The sequence below is a fragment of the Zosterops lateralis genome, assembly GCF_965231275.1.
Source record: "Zosterops lateralis genome assembly, chromosome: 7".
NCBI lineage: Eukaryota > Metazoa > Chordata > Aves > Passeriformes > Zosteropidae > Zosterops > Zosterops lateralis.
In genome coordinates, this window is record NC_139767.1 from 30,762,112 (window position 1) to 30,785,798 (window position 23,687).

The 23,687-nt window shown below is 37.3% G+C and overlaps 1 protein-coding gene across 1 annotated transcript in view; it reads right to left on the bottom strand.

The window, feature by feature from the left end:
- The window catches only part of DPP10 (dipeptidyl peptidase like 10), a gene marked incomplete at its 5' end in the record, with an annotated part of 252,705 nt that overhangs the window by 102,762 nt on the left and 126,256 nt on the right, over positions 1-23,687 (bottom strand). The window contains one exon of the mRNA XM_083864842.1: positions 19,516-19,590. Within this exon, the coding sequence (XP_083720968.1) occupies positions 19,516-19,590 (75 nt within the window). The remainder of the gene's footprint in view (positions 1-19,515; positions 19,591-23,687) is intronic.

Sequence of the window (23,687 nt, forward strand, 5' to 3'; positions counted from 1 at the left end):
ATATACTGGTGTTACCTACATGAGCTTCAGTTGTAATCACAGTATTTCTCTCTTGGTGTAAAGGAGTACTCAGGAACTCTCATTGTAAAATTATAAAGATCTTAGGCTGCACACTTCAGGATATCATATAATCTTCAATCAAATGCAAATTCCTGATTTACATAATGTATATCAACTGATTGAATTTAAATAATTATAAATAAGAGACATGTAATTTTATTAGTGTAGAATAATTCTGTGACCACGTTCCACAGACACACAAAGATCCTATTTTTTTTTTATTCTGTGCTCCTTAAATTCTTCCAGCCCTTGCAATATGATTATTGATCCTCCACACTTTCAGAGACAGGAAAACATTCAAAAGGAACAAGATCTTTTTTGCTTCATCTGTTTTATGGAACTGAGAAATGTGTCTTCTTCTCTATGTAAGCAGATATTATAAACATGTAATAAGTAATAATTGAGGGTTGAGAGGGAAAAAAAGATGTAGAAATGGACAAAAATTTTGCAGGTGATTTTGCAAAGTAGTAACTTTCCAAAGGTACTACATTGGCCAAAAAAGCCCAAAAATTACTTCAGATTAAGTCATCTGTTCTAGCTATAGTCATCTCTATCTAATCCTGACTGCACTCAGGCTGGTCTAGATCTCTAGACCTCAGTTTTACCAGTGTCCTTTGCACAGTCATTTTTTCAGCCTATTTACTAGTGACTTTTCTTGAACCAAATGCCACAGAGCAGCTCTACCAAAACCTGCTGACAATTAGCTCAGGATAATAGTTTTTACTGCATCCACTGAATCAGAAAGGGCTGGGGAGTGTAATGAGAAGACAACTAAGCTGCAGACAAGCAGAAGAGAAATGAAGAGCATATTTTAGGGCTTCTCTGAAAGATTGTGCCTTGCTGACACCTCTCTAAACAATATACATCATTTTTATGTGCTATGCCCATGAGAAGTGGGAGAGAGTCACAAATAAAAATAGACCTTCAGGACTAAGAGAGTACTTTATACCATAAGCTTGTCATTCATAAAGATGTAGTCAACGCTGTTTGATTACTTATACATATTACTTCATTTTAAGGCTTTATTATGTCTTCCAACAATTTTCATGAAGACTGTAATTGAATCCCCTCTTGTGCCAAGCTATTTTTATTTATTGATTTTATAAGTAAAATCAATACAAAATATTGTCCTCTAGAATTTTACATTTGGTACTCCAAGGCAAGAGAACAAAATGCAAAACAGATACTGTGCAACAGTGCATCAAGAAAATTTTACATTGTTAAAATTGCTGTGCCCCTCCAAGTTTTAGTTGCCATATGTGGAACTAGAGACATCACGTTTAAGCAATAAGCAGAAAATGAAAAGAGGAAAGAAAAACCCCACCCTGATCAATCTTGCAGCACTTTCCAAGAACACTTACTGGAAGCTGCAGTAATACCTGGTAATACAGGAGAGAGGAGCAGGGGAATTATGCAGGAGCACAAAGCAGGGCTGCCCTTTGTGGTGACATCCTTCAGAGCACCTGTGACCCCAGGGTCAGTCCCTGCCCCTCCAGAGCAGGGGGACAGTGCTGTGGCCACTGACCCTCCCAGTGCCTGGTCACAAGGCTGTGCCCAGCACCCACAGCCCTGCTGCCAAGTGCAGCCTCAGAGACCAACAGAGAGGCATAAATCCTACAGGTCACCCTTGACTTGACCAGAGAGAGCAAAAATCTTGTCCTGATCCCTTTGCACTCCTGCTACACTCACTGCCTGACAAGTGCACCCACACTAAATGTCAGCACTCACAACTTTGCTCCCCCAGCAACTGAGTCTGTCACTTTATTCCACAGCATAGATGGGATACAAACTCATATGAGAAACCACAATATCAGAGAAACAGAACAGTTCTCAGAATACAAACACTACACCAAAACCATGACAAATGTATTCTTAAACCACTTTGGAATTCATCACTGGAAGATGCTGTGGTACATGCAATCTTTGTAAGTGATTAAAAATGATGCCTTAAGCTTTAGTTTTCATATTTTCAGATTCTGTGCTGCAGAATTTTCAGATTCTGTGCTGCATAGGGATGTAGTTCTGTAGCTATTAAGTGCCAGTAAGCTCTCTTCCCAGAGTAGGTAGACAAAGTAAATCCTTTTCCTGCTGAGGACTAAGGACAACTTTCAGCTCAACAGCATAAACAACAGTAGACTGAAGAGAGGAAACAAAAAGGATGAGATTCCAGTCTCTGTTTGAAGTCAACCTTCCCAAGGCATCAAGTATTTAGAATGAGATGAGACTCCTCCTTATTCTCCTCATAGCTGTAGATGAAATTCTGCTTATCCAAGGCAAGATCTAGATTACAGTTTTCAGTGTCTCTTTGTGGATACACCCTTCACTGTTTACAACAGACTGTGTTGCTGAGTAGCTTTGATTTCAAATTTATTTAAATCTGCTTAGGTGTCTTTGTACATTTTGAGTCTATTGGCTGGATTCAACTCACCCTAATACAGTCACTTTTTTCCACTGCCAAAACCTGAGATGGAGGAAAAAAAACCCCTAAATGCAGACTTCACATTATTATTTGTTATTTTTTTGTTTCATTTAAGCTACTGAAACCTTTCCCTTGACTAACACAATCAAGTTGAAAAGATGGAGAATTTTTTTTAATCTGAAATTCTCAGGAAGTTAGAGATCCTCTTCTGTGTCAGTGGTGACAGTGGGACAGAGCAGGCATCCATTGAACCAGAGCTCCAGAAAATTTATTCCACTATCAGAAAAGTTTGCTTACAAACACTTCTTTCTTAACTCACTTTGATGTTGATTGGTTCTGGGTGATAAAAAATTTACAGTATGTGTTTTAAGGAAAAAAGAGAAACAGAAAAGAATAAAAGGAAAGGTTAATAGATTATAGATGAATGGCACAGAGATAGGCAAGAGTGTTTTGTGTAGGACTGAAATAAATGAATGCAAGTCATTTGAAAGTTGGAAGTCATGAGGAAGAAATATATTGGAGGTGAAAGATCAAAGGAATCAAAGGTAATCAGACATGGAAATCTTTTCATATGTCATATGGTCTACCTACATAATAGGACAGAATTGGTCCTCTTTTATTACTGTTTTTCTCATTTGCACTGTGTTCACTTTGGTTCTGAAAGTATTCAAGAATCAGCTCATACTTTTTAAAGCTCAATAAATTTTTTATGTTTTTTTTTTAATCACTGGAACAGCTACCATAAGTACCGAGTAATGAGGTTTAAAGAGACCTCTCTTCTATCAAATGCATCCCACCTCCCTCAAACCCCAGAGTTTCCCAGAATTTCATGCACAGATTGTTTAGGATTCCCCCTCAAACTGCAAAGGTGTTGCCTCTGCTCTGCCATGGGAAGACTGACCCCAAACTGCCCTGCTCTGGAGGTTCTCACTTTTGACTTATCCTTCTACCTTATAGCTTACTTTCATTTCTTTCTTCTCAACTCAACACTGTCCTTTAGCATATAAAGCCCTGCCTTATCTCATCCTTTTATAAAACAAACCAAGCATTCTTAGCTCTTCTTATAAGACAGCACATCAATCTCCCCAGATCTTGTCAAGGTCTTCTTCCTCGCTTCTTGAGCAAAGGCGAGAAAAATTGCTCGGAGAATTAAAAAAAAAGTCATGAAAAGTCTAAGATATCCAATGGAGATTAACTGTCAGAAGAAAGACACATTAACACAGATATCCTGTCTACTACCTCTGCACCCTCCTGTGCAAGGCCATGTCAGCTCACTTTCCAATCTCCACGGCAAACTGATTTACTGCAGATGTGTGCAAAGGCCTTAAGGTAATCTGTCTTTCCCATCTTAAGACACTTTCATACAACTTTTTAAGAATTATGGAAAAAAAATGATTTCTTGTTTTGCCCATTATTATTATTAGAGCAAACCCACACAGTGTTATCATTTAATATGCTGCTCAAAGAAAAAAAATGCAAGGCAGAGGTTATTCAAGACAAGTGTGTAGGTCTTATGTATGCAGAAAGTGAGCTGGCAAAGCTTTTTATCCCCAAAAAATAATTTTTTAACATAAGATGACACTTCCAAAATAAAAGCTTCTCCTTGAACTGTGTTTTTTCCTGTGGCACATCAGAATTTATGTCTTGTAAAGATAAAACAGAAAAAAAATATCATGTAAATAAATGAAACATGTTAGAAATACAAATCTCTGAGAATCTATTAATTTACAGTGCATTCTATATATCTTGCTCAGCTAACAATAACAAAACCATTATTTCCAAGCTATTTTATGTGCAGGATTAGCCTGTCATTTCCAAGAGGTCTCACAGAACCACAGAGCCATTCGGGTTGCAATGAGATCTCTGAGCCCAACCATTAACCCAGCACTGTCACTAAACCCTGTCCCAAGCGAAGGGACACACCTACACAACCTTCAAATACCTCCAGGGATGGTGACTCAGCCTGTTCACAACAGACTGAACAGAATTCATTGAACTTACCTGTTTGGTGTGAGACCTTACCACCAAAATGAGGCTAAAATAAAAGAGTTTTGTGACCACCCATGATCCCCCACAATTAACGACACAACACCTAAAGATCTACTTCCAGTAAAATCCTCCACAGAAAATTCTTTTGGAGATGTTAAGAGTATTCCCCTCTGAACATGGATTTCTTCCATGGTTTGACTAAATAATTATCACAAGTTTTATATATATATATATATATATATACATATATATATATATATATATATATATATATGTCCAGGCATATTTTCATAAAATACTTTCAGGTTAGAGTAATAAAGTGGCAAGTACAACAGAGATGAAATTTGATGGGCCATTTGTGTAGTAAACTACATCTCCACAGCTCTTTAATCAATGTCCTGAACCAATTACCACTCATTATTCTTGATGCATTGTAAGAGAACACATGACCATATATCACTCTCAATGATCATAACATTTTATGCTAATTTAATATGCTACCATATATAACACCTCAAGGTTAAAAAGAAAAAGTCTCAAACATTTCTGAGAGAGAGTCAGCTCAGGAATTGACTTTCATTTCCATTATTTAAGTAAATGTATAGATTGATAGATATGCTATCCACTATCCATTTGGAGTACTTTATCAGACATAAGAGTGGAAGAGAGGACCAAATTTAGCTGCCAGCATTTTTCATCTAATGCTTTCATTTTTTACTCTGAATATTATTTCAGCTCATTTCTATACATGGGAACTCTTTGCAACATCAGAGTTTTTTGATAGCCCATCCCAGTGGCAAGAATTTTATAGGAATTGGAATGAACTGGGCTACCCCCTTCCAGCTCATGACATACAGCAGCACTTGGCAGGAGCAAGACCATCTGCCCAGTTCATGGAAACACGCTCCATCAGACAATATATCCACTTTGGGTCATTTAACACCTCTGAGCTTTAGATACAACCAGCAGAATGAGCACAGGAGCTCTGCAGTCAGGTGTCTTCTCATGTTTAGTACTTCCTAAGCACACTCCAGTCTCACTCTGTAGCCACATCATAAGGAATTGCAGAGGGACTGTGTGTTCTGAATTCCCATTTTTCTTTGGCTGGAACACACTTAAGATGGTTATAACTGGTTTAGCTATAAAACTATCAAATATAAGATGAGAAATAATGAAAGGAGATATTATTAACTGTGGCAAGAGGCAAAATAATAAAGTAGGCAGAGTATGGATTAAGTGAGGATTTTTTGAGATCAAGAAACATTTGAAAAGGGAACTTTCTCTCTTAGGGATGGAGAGGAAGCAAGAAGGAAAATTAAATGAGTAAGAGAGTGCATAATTATATCTGGGAGGGCACAGGATTAGGCAAGTTAAAGTCTCACAAACACTAAATGAAGTAGAGAAAGCAGAGGCAAGAAGAGAAAATCTAGAGAAGTGAAAAAGGGAAAAAGAGAAGCAGGGGTGAGATTTCTCAGTAGACTTGGTATTTTTTAATGTGCACATGGAAGTATACAGAGAACACACAGCATGAATTTCGGAATTCTTCCTGACAGAACGTAACACCAAACTAATAAGATAAATGTAAAAACCTGCAAGGTTCAGACTATTAAGAGACAGAGTAAAAGGAAGAGTTAAGAATGACATATCACTGGATATCAGTAATAGCAAAGAGAGTGGGAGAGAAGAGCAATCTGTTCCTCACTGTGACCTCTGCTGATTCTGTGTTTTTTCCCATTCATTTGCTTGTCACATTTTCAAGTTCCAAAATCTCGTTTCACTGTAAGGTTGCAAGAATTGTTGGAACAGTAATATAAGCAAAACCACCCAAATAGACAGCCTTTCTCTGAATATTCAAAACAGTTAATGATGCTCTTCTATTTTTGGAACTCTATACAAATAGGACATAAATTGCAATGAGCTACCATAACTTTAATACCAAGCTCATATTTAGATTTCTACTTCCCTAGCAGTGTTCACTGTATGATGAATTTAATTTCATCTGAGATACTGAAAAAAGAAATTACAGCACTGCCAAAGCAGATGGCTGCTGTAATGAATACCACAGCTGAGAGTCACAGTGAAATTCCACTCATGAGGAATACTATCAATATACAAGTTGCCTTTCTCAACGTTGCATCTACCCTTTTGGGAAGGACTGATTTTTATATGCTCAAGGTGTTGGAAACCAAACTTCAAATTTAACTGCTGCATTTTTATGTTATGTGTATATATATTAGCTTAATAGATTTTAAGCTTCCTGTGTGGAAGTCTTACCAACCACCCACTCCAAATGCTCCTAATCTTTTAGCAAAATGAATAATTAAGCCTATTAATACACTGCAAAACAGCTCAGTGTTTTTTGAATCCTTCAACTGAGCCTTTGATAGTATTAAATATTTTAATAAAATTATATACATATATATTATATATGTATAGTAATATACATATTGGTGACAGAGGAAAACCTTAGATACATGGAAAAAATTATCTCAAAAATAAGGCAGATAGAAGGTCTATACCATTCATACAAAAACTCTGCTTAATTTAGAGGTACAAGATTTAATTACAGAAAAATAAACTGGGAAATAGCCATATACTCCCTATTAAAACAAGTACCACTTCAATTTGCTAATTTAAATCTAACTAAAGTTTATTTATATTATTTCAGGTAAGTTCCTCAACCATAATGGCAACTTGAGCCTCTGTAGTAGAACTCTAGGTTAAGAAAACACAACATTTTCCAAAAAAAAGACTCTTCACCTTTGACCAACATCCACAGACATGACAAATATAAACCTCACAGCACAAGGTTGAGACCTACACAGTAAATTAAACTGTTTATGCAGTCCACTCTCTGTAAGAAGCCTCAAAAAAAGAGGTTACATTAATACCAATGATCTGCCCTGAACCTGAAGGACATTTTGATGAGCTAAAAGCACATTTAACACTGTGCCCTTTAAGATCTTCATTATGCTGCTGTACTAAAACTTCCACTGCCGTTAGTGTTGCTGACTCAAGAAGACATTGGAGACAAAAATAAAGTAGTACTGGCATCATGTGCTACAGAGGCACAAAGTTACTTCTGCCAGCTTAATTTTCTGTATCTTCCTAGGGACTGAAATTCAAAGAGTTCAGGGAAACTGGAATTGGACGCTGTGACTCTCAGAGATCCCTTCTAACTCAGGATATTCCGTGGAATAGCTCGATACAGCTTTTCAACACAAGATCTACATGATACCAGTAAGGACTAGAGATAGAAGTCCATTGCAGCTGCAAACTGTCTAAATGTATATCAAATAAAACATCAAGGGGTACAACACCTTATGCTACTCTGTCCTGGGTTGTAGTGTAGGATGTACACAAAGTATTTATTCTATCACCATCTTCATGAACTGTTAAAACCAAGTGGGGCAGTACTCTAGTGTAGGGCTGTCTTCTGCTAATGGCCCATCAACACCTTGCCCATAACTCACAGGTAACTCCCTCCAGGAGTTATCTCTGTTTAATGGGCCATCAAGGACCCACTGCACGACTCATCATCCCATTGTGAGATGCTCTGCCCAGGGGGAGGAGCCAAGCATTCCCACCTGGAGAGAATCTGGGATTTGAGACAGGACAAGCAGCCCTGACCCACTGGATTCCCAGAGGAGCAGAGCTACCAGACCTTTCTACAGGATCACTGCTTCAGGAAGAGCACCTCACCTGGACTGCTCCCACCATCCTGGTCAGGTTGTTTTCTGACTCTGTCAGTGGTCTTTTGTGTTATTGCATTTATTTTATTTTATTTTTTCCTTTTTACTTTTCTTCTTATTAAATTATATTTCTGACTTGGAGCCTCTCACTCGTTTTGCTTTCAAACCATGACATACTCATTGACAGATCATGAAAACAAGAACAGTATTCCATAGGCAAACCGCTCCCAGGTTAATCTAATCATAGGTATGGACTCTTCTTCCTACCTCTCCTCCAAGGTAAGTTCAGAAAAAGGTGATTTTTTTTTATTTTTTTTTTTTTTTCAGGAATAAACTATACAAATTCATAAATCCTCCATCAGAGCATAAATCGGAGTTCAAGCTGCTGAGCAGACTTTGTTAGATCTCAGTTTCAGACCCAGCCATCCCCAGGGGACAGCAGAGAGACAAGGGATTATCACAGGAAAGGCTGAGATTCAGATGTGCTTTGCACTGAGCATGAGTTACTGATTTCCTCTTCTCTGAGAGCCCAGGTGGTGAAGATAAAGAAGGAATCAAAGGCCAGGTTCACTCTAGGAACATAAATCCCTGTGAGAGAAGAGCTGATGCAAGTAGGAGTGGTACCAGTCCAAACACAGCTACAGGAGGGAGGAGGAGCAGAGGAATAAACCAGCTCACACTCCCCTCAGCAGTCTCTTCAACATGTTAAACACAGCACATTCACACACGTGTCATAAAACAGCAAAGGAAGGGCCATAAAAGAAACCACAGGCAGACATTGACAGTGACAAGAACTTGAATCAACTCTTGTCTCAGCATCCACAAAAAGCAGATGAAGGTCACATTCAGGAAGCCTTCTACTGGAAACAAACAGTTTTAAAATATCTTTACGATAATAACAGTGAAGATGGCAATTAGAACCACTGAGAGCTGACAGTGCGTCAGGGCCAAGTGAATTGCACTCACAATGCTACAGAAAATAACAATGACAGTAGCAAGCTGTCAGAAGTCTCTGTCACATTTGTCCCTACAGAGAGGCAACACCATGAGAAACAAGTTTACTTGATCTTCACAAAGTTATAAACAAACTACAGACCTAAAGGCCAACTCACAGTACAGATGAGCTGCTGAAAACATTGATAAATCCTCCACAAGATCTTGCTGAAAATCCTGTGCCTCATTCACTGTCCACATGGCTGATGCTGTCACACCACGGAGATGACTTTATTACATTTGTGTGATAGGCAGACAAGAGCTAATCCAAAAGCCCATCTTAAAGACAATGGAAAAAGTTCCACTGACTTTAATTGCATTTTCATCAAGTTCAGAAGTGATAGGCACTTGAAGAGCTCACTAGATAACCACAGCTACTTGAATATAAAGTTAATGATATTTCCTGTGCAGTCAAAGTGAAAGATTGTGGAAGAAAATTAAATTCTGATGTGCTTGCACTGGTTCTCTGAAGTGTGACAAGCAGCTCTGGAGTGCCCACAGCATCCTCTAGGTTCTCAATCCGTTTTGGAAGGATTTAGACATTTGGGAAGAGCAGACATTCTCCAAGGGACAGTTTTTAAATAAGTTTGCTCATGCTTTGCACTATTTACCCTTCTTTCAGGTACTGATACTTAAACTTGTCTTTGAAGTGACTAATTTTTTCCAAAACAGCACCAGGATTTTAAGATGTCCATGTACTTGGGGTCTTTTGACTTATGAAAAACAAGTAAACAAAAAAGGCTAACACTTCATCCCTGCTGAAAAAGTTTGAATTTCTCTTGTTCAAGACTAAAAACATTTGCTAAGTATGTTATAGTTACACCTTCAGTTTGGGTATTGTATTCTTCTGACCAGGAACCTTCTGTTTAGAATTAAAAAGAAGCTGCAAGTCATAAGAATATGCTATGATGTTTTTCAAGTTACATTTTTTTTCTCAGCCTATTTTGAGCAAAAATTAATTATTATTCAATGTGCACTGCTGATAGAGACAGAATTATGCAGAATAATTGAAAAGCATATTTATTTTTTCCCACTCTCACATTTTAGAATAATTGGTTTCCAGATTTGGCCAGCCTGTTTGATACTTAATCATAACAAAAAGTGATGGTGAACCTTCTGTTGAGGCTTAGGTTTTCCCTTTTTCTGATTTTCCTCATTTTTGCAGCAGAGAAATATTTCAGAAGTTCTTCCAACCAAACACGATCAATACAGTGATAACTGTCTCTGTTCATGTGTTTGGAGCAGCAAAGGATGAGATTTGTAATATACACAAAGATATGAAAATTCCTGGAGTTTACAAATCTAATATTAATAAAAGGAAAGTATAAATAAAACAAAAAATGGTTTAAGGAATATTTATATATTATTTGAAACCTTATGAAAGTGAACATTTGGGTAGATATTTGACATTTGTTTTCCTTCAGGGAAACTGTTCCAAAATATAACATTGTTTGGGTATTTGTTTTAAATTTGGGAATCTTTATCTCAAGGGGGAGCACTGCTGGTGTGATGGTGCTGACTGAGCCACACTGAAAGGATCTCAGGCAGCCACCAGCTGAACCCCCCACAGCAAACCAGGATCAGCCCTGAATCCAGACCAGGGAGCCCAGGGCTTGATCCAACCAGGCCCTGAAAATGCACAGCTTCTCTGGGCAAAGTCTAATTAGGCTTGATTGTATTTAACAACTGAAATAAGAACTGCAGGTTACCTCAGGGAGCTTTGATTTCAAGACAGCATCACTGAGAGAGTTCAGTCAAAAGATGTACGAGAGCACAGACAAGACTGGAGAAGTATTATCCTTTGTGCTTCGTGTGTGTTTCTACTTTGTGCTGTTATTTAGATTCCAGGATATTTTAAACAAATATTCAGTCAATATTTACTTAAATATAAACATATATATGTATATTTAAATAATTTTTATGGATCATCCTTGTCCCATGCCTGGAAGGGTTCAAGGCCAGGTTGGATGGAGCTCTGGGCTAGTGGAAGGTGTCCCTGGCCATGGGAGGGCTTGGGGTGAGATAATTTTCAGGGTCCCCTTCAACCCAAACCATTCTATGATTCTATGACAAATTTAACACCACAGCTCCTTTATAAAGACATTTGATTCAGTTTTTCTAAGGATAATAGTAAAAAAACCCCTCTACTGTTAGGGTGACTTTAACCACACACTGGCTCATCAGTGAATATTGCAGAATGGCTCTGCCTCTTAATTTCTATTAAAAGTCAAAACCAAAATATTTTAAAATACGACAACTTTGGGTTTCATGACTGTGCTTAAGCATTCTATTTCATATATCAATACATCTGAAAAGATTCTTTAGCAAATGTTGTTAAGAAAAAAAACCAACAACTAGAAACTAATTAAGTCATCCTTACTTTGTAAATCTAATTCATAACACTGCAGCCAAAGAAAGATGTTAATTGCTATTGGTATAAAATTCATGACCACTGACAATATATACTATTTTGGCTGCAAGACTAAAATTCTGAATGTGTGATCAATGACAATTTTAAGATTCAGTGACCATTTGGGATTACATTCATCAATACTAATGGTATCTTATTTAAAAGTTTAATGAGGAAGCTATAATGCATATCACATTTCTCAGTAAGATACATTATTATTGAATTTCAGAGAGAGGCTATTATGAAAAATGAAATAAAAGAAAAAAAAAAAAAGCCCATTGTTTAAAATGGATTTTCTAAGTGCATTGAACACATGAACTGGACTGCAGACATTTGCTTAGAGGACTATTCTTTAGGTAATTCCACCTTGTTTATTTGCAGTCCATATGAAAAGAGTGTGTCTAAGTTAGACCTGAAATGAGTCAGTACAGAACATGAGGATTAGTCACTACAGAACAAGAGGAGATGTACATCAGATAAAACATACATGGCATTTTCAGTAAAATGTTTTAACATAACGGGACAGTCAGACCCATGAAGTGATTTTGCTCCTCAGAAGTCATTTATTCACAGCATTTGATGTGAGCCAGCTCTTGTATTTGAGAAATCAATACGAGTAGCAGCTGAAGTAGCAATGATTCATGCTCAGGGTAAAATCTGTCAAAACTGAAAGATGTAAAAAATATTCTTTTAGTCCATATTCTTTTGGTGGAGAGGAAGGGAATTATTATTTCTTAGGAGGATAGAATTGTTAAGAACAGGTAGGTGCACCAGTTGAGTCTAGTTTGTGATGAACTCTGGCAGATCTCAATCCAAATTAAAGCTCTGTTCAGCTTTTACAGCCTTTAACAGCTACTAACACAGTCCCCAATTAGGACTCCCAACACTCCTTGCCCTGTTATTTATTCAGGCTGTCCTTGCTTATCTTTGTTTTATAAAAACAGCCTCTTGGTTTGTTTTTGTTTTTTTTTTTTTCCATTCAGCCCTGTTGAGGAAGACTTATTATCACACATTTTGATAAAAGTATCATTACTACCCCATTTTCTAAAAACCCTCAAACATTACAATACCACTGTATAGCAGATTTTCAGTTGTGCAGTATTTCCAGCAAAAAGAGGAGATATGTGGACTTAAAAACAAAACAACAGAGAAAACCCCAACACCTTTTCAACACTGGGTTTTTCTGTCTGTAGGCTGTGACAGACAAACTCTTCCCCTCCAATGGACATTTCTGGGTCATTTCTGCACATTCTCCATGCACAAGGGAGGAACAGGGAGGATGTGACAGTTGCCAGTTTCTCAGCAGAAGGCAGAACTTGTGCTTTATGGAATAAATTGTCCATAGATTAGGGGAACTGCTGACTTAAATAGTGCAATATTTCCTGTTGCTACAGAATTAGCACAGTGGGATTCCAGTGCCCACAAATTATTATGGGCTGTAGGAATACGTGAAAATCAGAGTTATGTTAAGACTGAGTTTCTAAGCTGCTGGATCTCAGAAACTCAGCTGGACACCCCTAGGTCCTCCTGAAATAACAGTATTCACACTCGATAGGAACAACAATACTGTTGAAAAGAACTACTTTTTCTGTCAATAAACATTTTGTTTGAAAAGCTAAATGCCTTCATTTTTTACCGAACAACAGCAAAGTACAATCTTCTCTTTCAATACTGGCTTTAAACAAGAACCTGAAACATGAATTCTGATTTTTCAACTCTGGCAACTCTGAACAAGGGAAAAAAGCCATCTTCTGCCTCAAGTAGAATTATTTATTTTGCTTACTTCTAAAACTTGAGGCTGAGCAGGAATCCTGTAAGTATAAATGGAACAGAAAAACTCAGTAACTTACTTGAAAAGCAGCAACCTTGTCTTATGTGGTTTATTAGGAAAAGTGATGTATTTTCTTTAACTGCTACACTAGGCTGAATCTGCATACATGAATCAACGCATCCCTTATGAAAGGAGAAAGTGGATGCATAAGGATTGGTATATGACAAGTGATAGCTATTTTATTAGATTTAAAGAAACAGTGGAAGCATCCAAAGAGTACTCCAGTTTCCCATTTATTTTTTTTTCCTTGTTTTGTTTTTTGGGGTTTTTTGGAGGAGGAAGAAATTCTGACAGTTCCAGCCCTGTCCTGTAGGCCATACAGTAACACCCTGGCAGAGAGCACCCCCAACATTCCGTCACAAATAAACCAATAATTCTTACACAGTATTGCAGATATATGCAGATCCTCTGCACACAACTCTGCTACTTCTAACAAGTGGTGAGGCAGTACCTGTCTGATGGGCTGAATGCAAGCTCTTAAAGGACTACAACTCAACAGGAATGAAAGGTAAAGTCTGTTTTTTCAGACAAATACAAAAAACAAACAATAATGTCCATGATTCTCACCATAAAATAGGCCCTTTTCCCCCCATCATCCACTTATCTGAGGAACTCTATAAAGTCAAATATATGACAAGGAAGAGCACTATGGCAAGATAACCTACAGCCCTAGCTGTTATATTATCAGCCTCTGTCCATCTGAAACTTCAACTCAAAGTAAAACAACAGCCTTGAAAAGGCAAAAATTTGAGCAGCCTACTTCCACAAATTGCTCCACATCTGACCTTTTAAGCACCCAGTCTTGTCATACCTGAGAGAGGAATAAAATATATCACAAAAACTATTTGCAAGAAACAAAAACATGATTTGCTTCTGGGCTCATCTCAAAAGGAACAAACGAGAGATGAAAGATTACCCTGAGGACCTGCAGAAATACACATGAAAAACAGGTTTATCTAAAGAAGCATGCATTTCTGGGGGAAAAAGGTGATAGCATGAATTTTACATCAGATCTTTACTTCATAGAGAGTGCTACATAAAATATCGTTGGCCAGATCACTGCTGGTTTAAAAAGTCTTTTGTTATTCCTTTGTATGAAATAATCTTGTTGAGGAAATGCTGTTTCCTTGTGTTAGGTGACAGATTTCATTTCATCTTCGTTATGTGTGTTTTCAGCCCTTGGCTGGTACTGCAGGTAATGCGCCTCATAGTCAGAGTTCCACAAGCACTGCATAAACTACCTTGAAAATGTGTTAAAACCAGTGTTGTGATTAAAAATAAGATATAGTGCAAGGTAGGTTCTTTACCTTTTCACTTTTTCAGAACAAAAATCCACTAATTAATTTCACTGACTGAGAGGTTTACTGACAATTAAGCATTTAGTTTCCACCTGCTTGGAAGGACGATAATCTTCTAACGTAGAACACAGAATCAGGATTTAACACTGCAGTGAGTTCTTCCCCTTATGGATTCTCCTAATTTGCAAACTCTTGAAGATCCTTCCAGTGCACTCGAGTAAGTCAGTATCAGAGGCAATCTCTAAAAGCTTGAGGAGAACTTCACTTGTTTGTCCTTCACTTGCTGTAGCCCGTGGTCAGTACTCCCTGTCATTATCCTCTAAAAACAGATATTATAGCAGCAAAGTGATGACAGGCATCAGCACACAGCAGAAAGCAATTTGGGGCTTCTTTGCTTCAAATGCTCTGTTGGACTCTTGTCTTTAACACATTAAACTGAAAACATTCAGATACACTTTTGAACTATTTCCACCGGATGAGTGACATTTAGATCTAAAATTATATTTCCCCTTCCATTCTGAAGAGGATTGGGTTATTCTTCATCCTAATCTTACCATAAGAAGTGTTAAAATCTATTTCTTTTAAGCTAAATATACCGTTTTATTAAAATTCTCTAACTAAAAAAGATTAGTTTGAAGTCCTAATTCAGGAAAAGATTTTATTTTCTAGGGAGTATATAAATTCTCATGCTTCTAAACTAGAGCTAAACTTTAATCTGTTTTTAAGCACATTTTCTAAACCAAGAGCTAAAAAAATTTCACACATAATTAATCTTGCACTGAAAACAGAAGCTGACGCCTTATTAATCGAAAAGGGAATAAAGCAGGAAAAATTCCCGAAGCTTGGGATTCAAAATGGCTTTGAAAGCAGGGAAAGGAAAGAACAGGTTGTTTGCAGGGAGAGAAAAAAAAAAATCACAAGGATTTCATCACGTGAGGAAAGAGAGGAGATGATCTCATCTACTTCTTCATTTGCTCTTCTGTGGCAAATTATGCTCTAGCAAGAGCACTGGGAGAACACACCCATGATGTCTGAGCAAAAACTGAGACAGATATCAGGAACAGATAAACCAGATAAACAAAAACAGATATCTGGAACGAAGCTTATTTTCATTTCATGTGGAGTCCAGGGACAAGTTGCAACCTTCTGCTGAGGGATGTGATACCAAGTCAACATCTAATGGTAAAAGAATTCCCCAGGAACTTAATTCTCACTCTTCTGCAAATCCACTGCCCCGTTCTTTACCATTAATACAAGAACAGAGTGTGTAATTTCCATTTTCTTATTAAAACCATAAACCAGATTTTGGTAGCTGTGAATTATACCACCAGAAGAGTGAGAAAAGTTTAAAATACCATTTTAACACCATCCTTATTGAAAGCAGTAGTGAAATAATCTTTTCTCTTCAAATCTCAACTGGCTTAGATATGCTGTCACCCAGAGTGTCACATTCTTTGCTCACACCTTGACAATCTTCAAAAGAAAATCAAAAAGATACAACCCAGCAAAGCCGTCCCCTCTCTGCATACAATAGGTACAATAATTTCCCTGGTGCTGTCTTCCCACTGTCCCAGAAGAATCAGGATGGCCTGACATCCAGCAAGGATGTCTGAGCTCATTTCCCAAATTGGTTTCTATTTCTGCTCTGCTGCCTTGCACAACGAGACTTTTTCAGTGACAAATTATGGTGAGCTACAGACAGAGAGGCCGTGCACACTGCAGCTGGGCCATGGAAGCTTTGGCAAAGTCAGAAACCTTGGAGAAATGATGGAAAGCAATCCAGGAGCATGGAGAAGGATGGAGTACTGCAGCAAAGAACACACAGAAAGGACCTCTACAATCACCAGTGCCTTGTGTCCCAACAGGAAACACCAGACAGCCCCAGGGACCTGCTGAGAAGGAGAAGGAGGGAGCCTGATGCACAGAAATCAATGTACAACACCTCCAACTCCTCACCAAAAGGATTTTCTTCTGTAACATTTTCACAGAGCTACACCAAACCAGCTGCTTTGCCACATGAAATGGTTTTCATCTTTGTATTAAGCGTAATTTAAATGATCCATTCAATTATTACTTTTGTATTCAAAGATGGCTTATTTTCATGCAGATTTATGTTTCGTTATGCACAGAGGATATTCTTAATTGTGCTGAAACAACTGCAAATTTAATTAAAGTTTGCCATTCCGAGCATAAAATAGATTAAAGGAAATGCTGACAAACAGTAAAATAAATATTCAACTATTTAATTTAACTCAACATTTATTTTTAATCCAAACATCAAAATAACCTTGTTTCTAATTACAATTTCGTGACAAAATGTCTTGAAGTAGTATTTGTCTCTATTTCCCTCCAATCTGCTCAGCTGAAACACACTTATTTATAAAACTGTTGATTAATAAATCTGTTCCAGCTGTATTACTGTATGTTATGAAGAACACAGATTGCTGAATGTAAACAACCATTATAATTTTAAAAACCCAAAGTCTTGACAGTCTTCAAGAGCAGAAATCCCATCAAATACACTGCAGGACAATCATACACCTAAATCTTAGCAAAAAAGGAAAAATAAGGGGCAAACAAAGCTGGTAAGGTCCAGAGATCTGTGGCAATTTATAGCAGATGGAGAGATCAACTAAATACTTATGGTAAGTTACTTGTGCTTTCTTGAACTGAGTATTATCAGACTGAACCATGTGCTGTAAGTCTGACAATAAGCAAATCCTCAGTTTCATAAAAAGTTACCTTCAAAAGAGGTATGAAGAAAGAATCTGTCCTGGTTCTACTGAAACCAATTGGAAACTCTCCAATTAAGTTATGCTGCTTAGTATTGATTTTAATTTTATAGGCAATAAATTTAAGAATTTACAGTTAGCAGCTGGGGGAAAAGAAACGTAGATAGGCAGATTTCCTCTCATCCAGATGCAGTAAGTCTGGCTCTGACTGAGGAAAAAAAAATATTCCTAAACCACAAGAATTATGAACACTAACTTAACCCTTGATATAAGAAGCAGAAGCATTAGTTGAGAAGAAATATACAGGCTTTCCAAGGCATTGCATGCCTTTTCTCCAACAGATTTGGAGTAAACAAAAGTGCCTTACCAGTCTAACAAATATCCCAAGAGTCAGAAAATGTGGAGAAAAAAAAAAAAAAAAAGACTTTTTAATAATATAATAATTTTATATTTTTTGCAACATCTGAATAAATTGTCTTACATGATTTTTGGTGCTTCTTCCTTCCACCTTAAGCAATACATTCAGGAGCTAAGGAATTATTTACATCTGAGTGGCAAAATCCAGCTATTATGAGTTTTAGGACCACCACCACCACTTGTGGAAGACAGAATAATCACAGAATGTTTCTGGTTTGAAAGCCATGAGCTCAGCTGGTGAAGTCCAAGCAACACAAGCCTCATCCAAAGCCACCCAGGACTACCACCACAGACTGCTTGCTGTTCATTTCTCATTTTAATTACTTCTTGTCAATACAGCTGAGCAAAGAAAACCTCTAGGTAAAAGGTATAAATGCTGCAAACCTCTTTCCTCTATGTAACTCCACTGTGAAAGCACGAAAAAATTTCTTTTTGCAACAAAACCAAGACTGAAATACAGAAAGAGGGTTCTACTGTGAACTGTTAGAATCAGCACACACTGAGACATGGACCATCCTTATCATGGGGCAGGGATTCACCCCTGGTGTTAACACATTTAGATGTGATAAAGTGTGACCGATATTTTCACGTTTTCCTTATTTATCCATATATCAGCTATATATATGTCAGTACCAATAAAATCTCAAACAAAGGGGAAAAAATCCCATCCAAACTCAAAAATTCAATAGAACAAATGAGGAATTTAAGTCAGTATCAGGGATTATTGAACTCTTTCACAAAATAAAAAGCAATCAAGGAGGGAAGCAGCAAGGAGCAAGTATTTTTCAGACAGAAATAAAATTGGAACACTTAACCAAAAAAAAGTGAAGTGAACAACAACAGCTCTTTCCTACATACACATCATGCATGTTGTAAGGAAAGCTTGACCTGGAATCCAGCAGAACTGGGAGATGAAAACCCTATTTGGATGTAATACCAAGTTAACATATCACTTTATAGCAACACCGTTAGAACAAACAAAACAACCCAAACTTGTTCAAATAACCACCGAGTTCATCAACCCAGAACTATTCTTTCATGAAGAGCAGTTCATATTTTAGCAGCACTTTTTTCTACAAGCACCAATATACACAGAGCAATTCCATTTTTTTTTTCTTTCCTTTCAGTGCTTCAAGATTTACTTCAGAAAACTCTACATGGCATTATCGATCAAAACGCTTTTTGACAATGTAATAGCCTCCAAAATCTCTAAATACTATAAGAAACAACGAATACACTGCATTATTCAGACTCTCTCACTTCAGACTCCCGAAGCCAATAATAAAAATTCCATGACATGAATCAGCCTAGACTTTTTTTTTGTACAGTCCATAAATGACCAGTGCAGCTGTTTGAAACAGAAAGAATATCAAAAAATAGGATTTCAGATAAACAAGTAGTAACAAAGCAGTTTAAGGGTTAGAAAACCTCTATTGCCAAAACCAGCACAGCACTTCAGAGGAGCCATGGCAATTTACCTTCCTGAGAACCAGGCAACACCTCCACACACATCTAAATACAAACCTCTCCATCATTGAATCAGAAGGTTTTGGGAAGAGAAATCAAGTACCTGAGTCATATTATATCATGTGGAACTGCAAATGACACATACAAAACAAAGAGGTTTTTAGAGTTTTGATTTAGAGGCTCTTTGATTAGGAAAGGTTGCCTTACCTGTTTAACGTCATATGCAAGAAGAACAAATCTTAAGTCTGGTGAAACAGAGTATCTTGATGCTTTGAAGGTTACCTGCAATGAAGTAACAGTAAAAGTGAGTTTGCAATAGGAAATTATTAAGGTCCTCTTGCCCAAATTTTCCTACAGCTCATTTAAGAACTTCCCATTCATAGGACAGATTTGGTTTAGAAAACCAATGTAATTTTCACTAAAGAAGGACTCAAATAATTCTTAATCTGGTACCAGTACCATGGCAACAGAAGAAGCTGGATTTAACACTAAATACCAATTAAGAGGCTGATGAGGTTTTTTATCACCACTACAAGCACTAAGCTAAAGGATAACAACTATAACCAATTCATTCCCAGAGGATGAAGGAAGACACTTTGGTTGGAATGATTAAAAGGGAGATTCATCACTAGGTCAGCCTTAAAGATAATATGGAAGAAAAATAATAGGTGTGCACTATGTCTCTACAGTTTTTCTTTTAACACCACATATACAAACATTTTATAAAACAACTTGAACCAAAGCAAGAGTCTTCCTTAAAATAAAGAAAATTCTTAGCAGAGAGCAAAGTGAAACATAAGGTAGCATTATAAAACTAATAATACTTTATATCCACTCAAGACTACAGGACACCCAATTGAATTCAAGATTGTAATTTCATCAAGGGGTGACGTTGATGTCAGAAATAATTTAATGAATCTAATGCATGAGGAAGAGAGGAGTGTGCTTTACTGGGCACTGAAGGAAATAATTTTAAATTAATCTCAAGACATCTATTTGCAGAACGAAACGAAAAGGAAGAAACAAAAAACACAGATAAGAACAGAAAAAAGTAGGACAGCAAAAAAAATAACAGAACCACAAAGCCACAAAATGAAAACAAATTAAAAAATAGTTATGTAGAACAAGATCTATCCACTATTTTATTTCTTAAGCATCTTGTTCTGCTTAGCCTAATCCCACTGCTAAACTAATGCGTTCAACAGGGGTTTAAAGGTACACAAGCAGGAAGTCACAAACTATTACACTGAGAGTAGCTAAGGAGCTAAACCTGAAAAAAAGTTTCCAATAAACTGAAAAGATGCTATATTTTGATATACAGATTAAACTTAGGTTCCTAGGTAATATAGTTAGAATCAAAAGAATTAAAAGGAAAAATATCTTTGAAGATAAACTGTTTGATTCAGCGGTGCAACAGAATCAAAAGTCAGAAGATAAATCTGCAGTCTTGAGAAAGAAGAAAAAAAAAAAAAAAAAAGACAACACACCTTAAACCATCCTCCTGTATCTACAAAGCATCCAGAACAGATTTCTGCTGTGCCCAAACCTGCTTTTATGCGTTAATCATCTTTAAGCAGAGAGTGTGTTAATGTTAATCTATGAGCAACATTCCCTTTTCCTGGCACCTCACTGAAAACATTTGCAGATGTGAAATTTGTCTTCTTTCTAGCAGTTTATTAATTATTGCCCCACTACCTCAGTGTTCAGCACAGTGTATAACCCAGGCAACTTTCCAAATTCACTCCCAGGGAGAGCAGCTCCTACCATTTCACACATTTAGCAGGAATCTGCATTCCTTGATTATGCCACCACAAAGGCAATGAGACTCTTCCTGCAAACACCTGAGCAGCTCAGCTGCCAGCTATGGGCACTTCCAGGCAATATCAGCAAGAACTACTCACATATTCAAGTACAGAGTGTTGTGGATTTGGGATTTAAAGTCTTTTGAATCCCACTGACCTTGTTTATTCAGCTTGCACTCACCTGCAAAATTTTATTTGCCTCCAGACACATGGTGTGCATTCAATGCCAAAAACTGTGTGGTAGTGGGTTTGGGCAAAATAGTTTTCTTTTTTGTTAGTGTAACAGCATAATTCTTGATAAAAGCATAATTCTTGATAAAAGGAGTACTAAGTGTTTCATACTTTTTAATGTTTCACTTCAGAAATAAAAACTGAAAATTAGACCAACAGAAATCATCTGCTCATTGCCAAAGCTGATAGCAACACTGATTTCTTTAAATTATCATAAAAACATAATTGGCCCATTTATTTAAGTTGGATTTACAATCAAGCCTTTAATGAAATAGGTGTTTAATTCCAGTAGAACTGTAGAAAGATTTAAGTGACTTAAAGTGATTACATTTTCCTTAAAATTCTGGTTTTGGAGGGGTTTTTTTTAGTAAAGACAAGCACAATTTTGGCAATTAATTCAGAAACTGCCCATTTACGTGCACAGAAGTCCTTACGCACTAAGAACAGGAAATTAAAACCATCATCTGACTCATTCCTCCTGCCTAACATGGCAGGTAAACTCATGATCTGTGAGTCACTAAAACAAAAGACAGAATTCTTTATTTCCCCCCCCTCCAACCTCTACAACAAAATCTGCTACAAATGTGTAAGAGATTTCATCAACCATGGCTGAGGAGATTAGATCAGCTGGTGAAGGGCTTAAAATAAAGTTTCAGTCCCTGCTGTAGGAGATGAGATGTATGTCACACAAACTTCTGGGAGATCATCTGCTGGGTCTGCCTCTACAGGGATTAGATCTTTTTATCCATTAGAAAGGAGCTTGTGAGGACTCTGACCCCCAAGGGTTTGTTCTCTTCTCAGGAGAACACATTTTTGAGTTGAAAAGGAAGTGTTGGGAAAATACCACATCAGAAATACACTGGGAATTAAAAACCCTCAGGTGACTTGTTATCAGAAATCTGGAGGATGGTTGTTCCACGGGTCTGCATATCCACAGTTTCTCAAGCTTCTTGCTTTGTCAGGAGCTATTTAGCCTTCATTAAGGAAGACAGATCAAAATGCTGCCCCAAGTGACTATAATCCTATGGGTTTGCTCTGCTTGATCTCTAAGAAATGGAATTTTGGACAAATAAGCTCTGAAATTGGGAGAAACGGAGCTGCCTCATTAGGGATGCAGAAGCAGGGCTGGTTTCCCTCTGCATCACTGCTCAGTATCAGCTAGTTAGGGACTGGGCTAGTCCAACACTGTGCACTCCATGAACATCCTAATCCCTTTCCAAATCCAACATAGGCAAGGCAGAGCACAAGGAAAAAGGGAAGGAAATTTCCTTATATTCTTGTACCCAGCCCCATTAAGAGCCGAAATCCCTATGAAAAACATCAGCTCTGTGCAACCAGAAAACACTTGGCCTGAAGAAATTGCTGTAATCCTTAAATTGGTTACAGTCCACACTATTGCATAATTGTAAGACAAAATAAATGGAGGGATTTTTAACTCTTGTGCACTGTCTTCCCTGCTTAACTCACACACCTGCCACCTGCTTTTCCTATATTGCTGCATTTGACATAATTCCACTTTTTCAGACATAAATGATCCTTATACCTGATGTTTCATTCCTCACTTAAACTAATCCCCCACTGACTGTAAAATCAGGTCTAACCATATGGAACATTGTATTTCTGGGTTTCTTTGAAATACCTCATGTGATAAGAGTTTTAATTCTTCTCCTGACAGTGATGCATGATGTGATGACCTCAGTGGTCTTACTGTCACCATAGATTGTAACAGTAAAAGGCAAAGCCAGGGAAAAAGACAGAGAAATTTTGAACAGGCTTTTGTCCTTCAGCTTTCCAGTTTCCCTCTCTCATCCACCATTCAAGAATTGCTAAAATATAGTTTTGCACAGAAAAGAATTGGCTTTTTCCACCTTCCCAAATGGGAGATTAAAATGGAGCACAGAATTGCAGTGAACAATATATTCTCAAGTTTGATTTCCAATGTCAATATTTCTTTCTTTTACTACCTTTGCATGTTATGTATGTTTTCCCATTAAAATAAATACCTGTTGTGTTGTGTTTAAGAGAAATTTTAAGCTTGGTTTAGGCTCTGTATCCTCAGCAAGGGCCCCTAGTGTCAGCTCTTTCTATTTCTCCTGTTTTCTTAAACCCCAGTTCTAAGCTACTGAGCTACTGATGTACTCTCTTCATCTTTCACATACTATAGAATGTTGGGTTTACTAGTTTTGTGGATTTTAACTACTATGACACTTAAATCAGTGCCTTATTCATAGTCTTTCAAAAACATGGTATAGAGCAAACAGATGAAGTTATCTGTAATACAGTCTAGCCCAAAGTTGTAAAAATATTTTTGTAACACGCACACTTGACATGTAACACGCACACTTG